General features: G+C 51.5%; 1 protein-coding gene across 2 annotated transcripts in view; it reads left to right on the forward strand.

The window, feature by feature from the left end:
• The window catches only part of FBXW8 (F-box and WD repeat domain containing 8), a 51,133-nt gene that overhangs the window by 42,569 nt on the left and 2,944 nt on the right, over nucleotides 1–5,620 (forward strand). For both annotated transcript variants that reach the window (XM_015644052.1, XM_015644053.3), the window contains exons 8-9: nucleotides 106–233; nucleotides 3,979–4,152. In XM_015644052.1, the coding sequence (XP_015499538.1) occupies nucleotides 106–233; nucleotides 3,979–4,152 (302 nt within the window). The remainder of the gene's footprint in view (nucleotides 1–105; nucleotides 234–3,978; nucleotides 4,153–5,620) is intronic.

A 5,620-nucleotide genomic window follows, 5' to 3' on the forward strand; every position in this document is an offset into this window, starting at 1 on the left:
CAAGTCCTGCAGAACACCTCTGGTGGTCACAGCTCTGTGCTGCAGTAAAACCTCGTCGTGGTGCTCCTGCTGAACTGATGTGATGTTTTATTCTCTCTCTGCCAGATCCTCCTCTACAACCTGGAAACAAACCAGTGTGTGACCAAGGTGGGCAGCTCCATAGGTGACTTCTCATGTGTCAACCTCCACAGCAGCCCCCCCAGCATGCTGGTGGCAGGCAACAGGGACAGAAGGTAGGTGCTCCCCAGAGCCCATCTCCATCCTCCCATCTCCACCTTCCTGTCCTACATCTGGCCCTGCTGGAACTGGTTTCTCCTCTCGTGTTTCCATCAAGTTGAGGAACAAGCTATTAGGTAATAGTTGGATGTGGCTGTCAGTGTGCTTTGTCTCCATGGGAAGAGGAGCTTTCGGAGCCATTTGGTGGACGCAGTTGGTGCACAGCCCAGCGAGACCACTTGGAATATCTTCCACTTCCCCGCCGCCACCCGCAAAATGAGTTTGGCATTTAAAAGCTCACTTTCTGATATTAAAAAAATAACCTAAGGGATGAATCATGGAGGATGAGATGGGCCCGGCTGCCAAATGATGTCAAGAGTGTATTTCGGAGCACTGTGATGTCCCTCAGGTGACAGAGGGAAAAAGAGACTTTCATATGAACAGATTCCAGCTTCTATTTAGCTGATTAGCAGCTTTCTCTTTAACTCCTTGGCTTGGGGAGTAGGATTTTCCCAGCTCAATGTCTGCTGCCAGGAATGGCCGCGCTGGGAACAGGCAGCGCGAAAGGATTAAAATGCTTAAAAAGACCCTTTGAGTCCAATTTTTAGATTTCCTTTATTTGGCGAGTCGTTTGTGGGGTCTGATCCAGTGCACCAAAGGAGATGTGGGATGGCCAGGAGCCAGTCTCTAATGGCTCCTGCTTCCTTCCCTCCTCCTTTCCACACTGGGCACCAGGCTGCAGGTGGTGGTGCTCTGCTCTGGTGCTGGGATCAGATTGGAAGGCGGGCACTTCCCTCTGCCAAATCCCAGACCTCTGTCCCGCCAGTGCAGCAGCTTGCAAAAATGATTATTTTGTCAAACAGCTTTTTTTTCCTATTTTTTTTTCCTTCCTGGAAAATAGGGAGTGCGAGCAAGCCTCACACTTTCTCAGCAAGGAGGATAAAGGAAATAGCTGAAGTTTGACAAGTGGAATTGAATCCCTGGGAGGTTTTTTTTCCTCTGGAAGCAGATAATTGATTTTCCAAAGCACCCCAGTAAAGCTGCCTCCAGTTTTGATCTCCTGCACGATGACAGGAGAGGAGCTGGAGTTGATATCCCTCCCCTTTTATGGCAGAGTAGATGTCTGTGCCCTTCCCCTCCAGAAAGCTTTCGGGGTTTTCAGCTTTAGCACTGACTGAGTTCAAGGGGTTGGATGCCACTAGAGCAGCAAGGAGTTAAGGATTAATAGCTGGGGAGATAAGTTTGGCATCCAGGAGGCAGGAGCAGAGTATCTCAGAGGTCAGATCCTCCTGTGATGCTGCAGGAAGGTGCTGGGCATCCACAGGTGGAACGAGACTGGAATATCCCCATGGCCATATTATGGAGTGAGTTTATTAAACAGGGACCTTGCCATGAGAGCTCAGGCTGCTGCTGGCCAGAGGGAACAGTTACTGCTTGAATTAAATACAGCAATTTCCCAGTTCCACTTGAATCTGCCCTTCTTTTACTCAAAACCATGATTTTGAAAAGTAACACTCGTGAATTGGTTTTGGTAGGACCTGTAAAATCTGTCTTCCCATCTGAAATTCCTGCTGAAGCGCCGCTGATTGATTTGATTCCTGAGCTGTGCTTTGCTCTGGCAAGAGGCCTCCTAGCAGGGAGCGTGTGCTGATCCTGCTTTTCCTTGGTGGGGAGGAGTGTTGGGAAAGCAAACATATGGCAAACCCAGAAAGGTGTGGATCCAAACGTGCTCCGTGCTCTCCTGAAGGCCAGGCAGCTCTCTCCCAGTCTGACAGGAGGGTCCAAGCCTGGAACCTCCCTGGAGCTGGGATGAGCCCCAAGTGATCCCACTGAGCCCAGCTGTCCAGGCAGGACATGCTGGGCCAGGTCTGTGTTGCAGCATCACGGGGGATTGGCAAAAGGCTGCTCCTTTTTTTCCTGAAGGCACATCTGAGCAGGCAGGGGTGTTCCAGCAGGGACCCCTGCCTGAGAGCTTCCCCATGGGATGGATGATACCACAACTCTCAGCTTCCAGCTGTGCTTTCCAAACAGGAGCAGCTTTGCTTGGACAGTGGAGAGAGCTCCAGGAGTGAGCCCTTCCAAGCAGCCCATCCTCTCCCCAGGCACAGCCCCAGGCTGCAGCCAGAGCTCCTCTGCTGGGGCTGGGGGAAGCAGAAATGCTTGTCCTGTGGGATGGGCTGCATGTTTGCCTCTTTGTCACACGGGAGCTGCTCTGCTGGAGCTCTGGGCTGCCCTGCTGCCTTGTCTCCCTGAAATGTGTGATTTGTGAAATCATATGATGCAATCTCCAATGGAGAAGGGAAGGACTTGCAGCACCATTAGGATCATAGCAGGGGTGTGGAATGAAGTACAGTTAATGTGTTGGAACAAGTGTGTTTTGGCTTTTTCAGGAATTAATGTGTACCTGATGGGTTTGTTCCTGATAGCCATCAGCTGGGAGGAACTTGCTCTGGCTCCTCAAACCTGAGATCAGTGTTTCCCTTTTCCTTCTCTTTTCACTTGCTGCATTTTTTATTTATTTGTGTACTTTGCTTTATCTCTAAATCTTGATAAATAAGGATCAAACCCCACACTCCTTTGTGACAGGAGCTGGGTTTAAAACTTAACACCATTAGCTCTGACTGGTACTGTGATCTTGTAGCAGTGCTCAGAATCCTAAGGTATTTTTCTGTGGTTCTGGCTGAGTCTTCAATTTATTTCTCTTCAAAATGCTTTGGGTGGTCAATAATGTCCAAGAATCAGATGTACCTAAAAACTGCCCTTTGAAGTCAAAGCAGATCCTGGTTGCAGGGTGCTTGCTTTGAATATTGGTAATTAAGTCAAGGGTATGAACCTGTAATTCCCTTTCTTTTTTGAATGGCTGCACATTTAATCTCCTCTGAAATCTTTGCAATAATAATCCTTTCCTTGATCCTGGTAATATCACCCCTTGTCCATGTGGACGTGGGTACGTACCAGGGGGTGGGATGTGTTAACAGCATGCCCAAAGCATGTGTTTTATGCCTCGTGGCATTGATGATGATTTGGGAGAGGAGTTTTCTCCAAATTTCAGTTGTATTTTATATCATGGACTCATAGAATCATGGAATGGTTTGGGAGGGACCTTAAAGCCCATCTCATTCCACCCCTGCCATGGGCAGAGACAATTTCCACTGTCCCAGGCTGCTCCAAACCCCTCAGCCTGGCCTTGGGCACTGCCAGGGATCCAGGGGCAGCCCCAGCTGCTCTGGGCACCCTGTGCCAGGGCCTGCCCACCCTGCCAGGGAACAATCCCTGCCCAATATCCCATCCATCCCTGTCCTCTGGCACTGGGAGCCATTCCCTGTGTCCTGTCCCTCCATCCCTTGTCCCCAGTCCCTCTCCAGCTCTCCTGGAGCCCCTTTAGGCCCTGGAAGGGGCTCTGAGGTGTCCCTGGAGCCTTCTCCTCTCCAGGTGAGCACCCCCAGCTCTCCCAGCCTGGCTCCAGCCCTTGGAGCAGCTCCTGCTCTGGACTGGCTCCAGCAGCTCCAGGTCCCTCCTGTGCTGTGCCCCAGAGCCCTGTTCAGATCCTAGAACCTGTAAAGACTCAGATGCTGCATGGGGGGAGAAATCTGCCTGAAAAAGATCTTCGCTAGCAAAAATCAGAGTGAAAATCCACTGATGAGGAGGATGGGCCTGACTGATTCTCCAGCCGTGTCCCAGATGTGTTTTCCAAAACCCCAAAGTCCTCAGGCTGTCAGGAGGCACAGGCAGAGCTGTTTTTAACCCTGTTTTTCCCCTCAGGGTGAGGGTGTTTGACCTGCGGCGTGGTGAGGCCGTGTGCTCCGTGTACGGGCACCAGCTGGGAGTGTCGGCAGTGCAGATGGACGAGTGGAAGGTGGTGAGCGGAGGGGAGGAGGGCCTGGTGTGCGTCTGGGACCAGCGAATGGGCACCAAACTCTGGGAGATGCACGCCAGGTAACTCATCCTGGGGGAGCCTGGGCCCTGGGGGGTGTCAGGGCTGCAAGGAGGGTGTGGGAGTGAGAGGGTTTTTGGGGAGTTTCCGTGGTTTGGGGACAGGGTGCCTCCCCAGCTGGAGCTCTGTGTGTTTCTCAGGGGGCCCTTCAGCTGTCGTGGCCTTTTTGCTCATTAGCTGAGTGTTTCAGTCGGTGTTGGGGAGCAGGGAAAGTTGTTCCCCCTGGATTTTCCATGAAGTTCAGTTGATTTCTCCCTGCCCCATTCCCAATCTCTTTATTTGTGGAATCTTGGGTTCAAAGTGCTGGACTGGCTGTTTGGAGAGTGACTGGTTCTGGTTGTCTCCATCCAGTGTATCCATCACAATCCCTGTTTCCCTTCATGGTGAGGATCAAAGCATTTAAACCCATTTAAATACTGAAATATCAGTTTGTACTGAGCACAAGGAGCACAGTACTGAAAGTCCAAGCAGAGATTGGCATCCTGGAGCTGACCCTTTGTACAGCTAAATGAAGAGTTCCTGATCAAAGCACAGGAAAAAGACTCGAGAATTTAGCCCCTTGTAAGTCTGAGTGATACCCATAAAATGAACAGATAAATCCTGATTTCTTTTTTTTATTATTATTGTTTTTAATGCAACTTCCCCAAAGAGGAGCTAGATGAGGTATTTACAGCCAGGGAAGTTCAAGCTGGAGTTGTCATTGATTAATAGCAGGTATCACTTTCTGTGTTGACCCTGGGAATGATAAAGCCTGTTGTGATGTGGCTGATGCATTAAGGACAATATTCCATTGATTGTCTCCTTGGCATGCTCATTAGTGCTGCTGCAGGAGGAGGGCAGGCAGGGCAGGGCAGAGCTCGGGGATGCACTCCAAGTGAAACCATTAGATTAAACATGTAGAGAACAGTGTTTAATCTATAGAGTAATCAGAAGGGATCACTTCAATCAAAAGGCTTTCCTAGATACGGTGTGTGCTGTTATCCCTGCCTTTGGCCCTGTGCCAGCAGTGGAGAACAGGAGCAGGAGCTGAGGGAGGTGGCAGGAGACACGTGTGGGCTGTGGGGATGAGCCATCCTCATCTGAGGAGGGAAGTGGCTCCTGCTGGAACAGACACTGCTTTTTCCTGGGCTTTGGGATCAGCTGTTCACCAGAGGGAAAGGAATGAACCCCTGACTTGAGCGCCCAAAGGAGGGGCAGGAGGATGGGGAAGGGCCTGGAGGGGCTGAGGGCACTTGGAATGTTCAGCTGGAGCAGAGGGGACTGAGGGGAGACTCCTCAGGGACTGCAGCTCCTCCCGAGGGGCAGCTCCAATCTCAGCCCTGGGACAGGGCCAGCAGCCAGGGCAGGGCTGGGGCTGGGCCAGGGCAGGCTCAGGCTGCAGAGCAGGGCAAGGTTCTTCCCCCAGAGGTGCTGGCACTGCCCAGGCTCCCCAGGGAATGGGCACGGCCCCGAGGCTGCCAGAGCTCCAGG

The sequence above is a fragment of the Parus major genome, chromosome 15 (genome assembly GCF_001522545.3).
Source record: "Parus major isolate Abel chromosome 15, Parus_major1.1, whole genome shotgun sequence".
NCBI lineage: Eukaryota > Metazoa > Chordata > Aves > Passeriformes > Paridae > Parus > Parus major.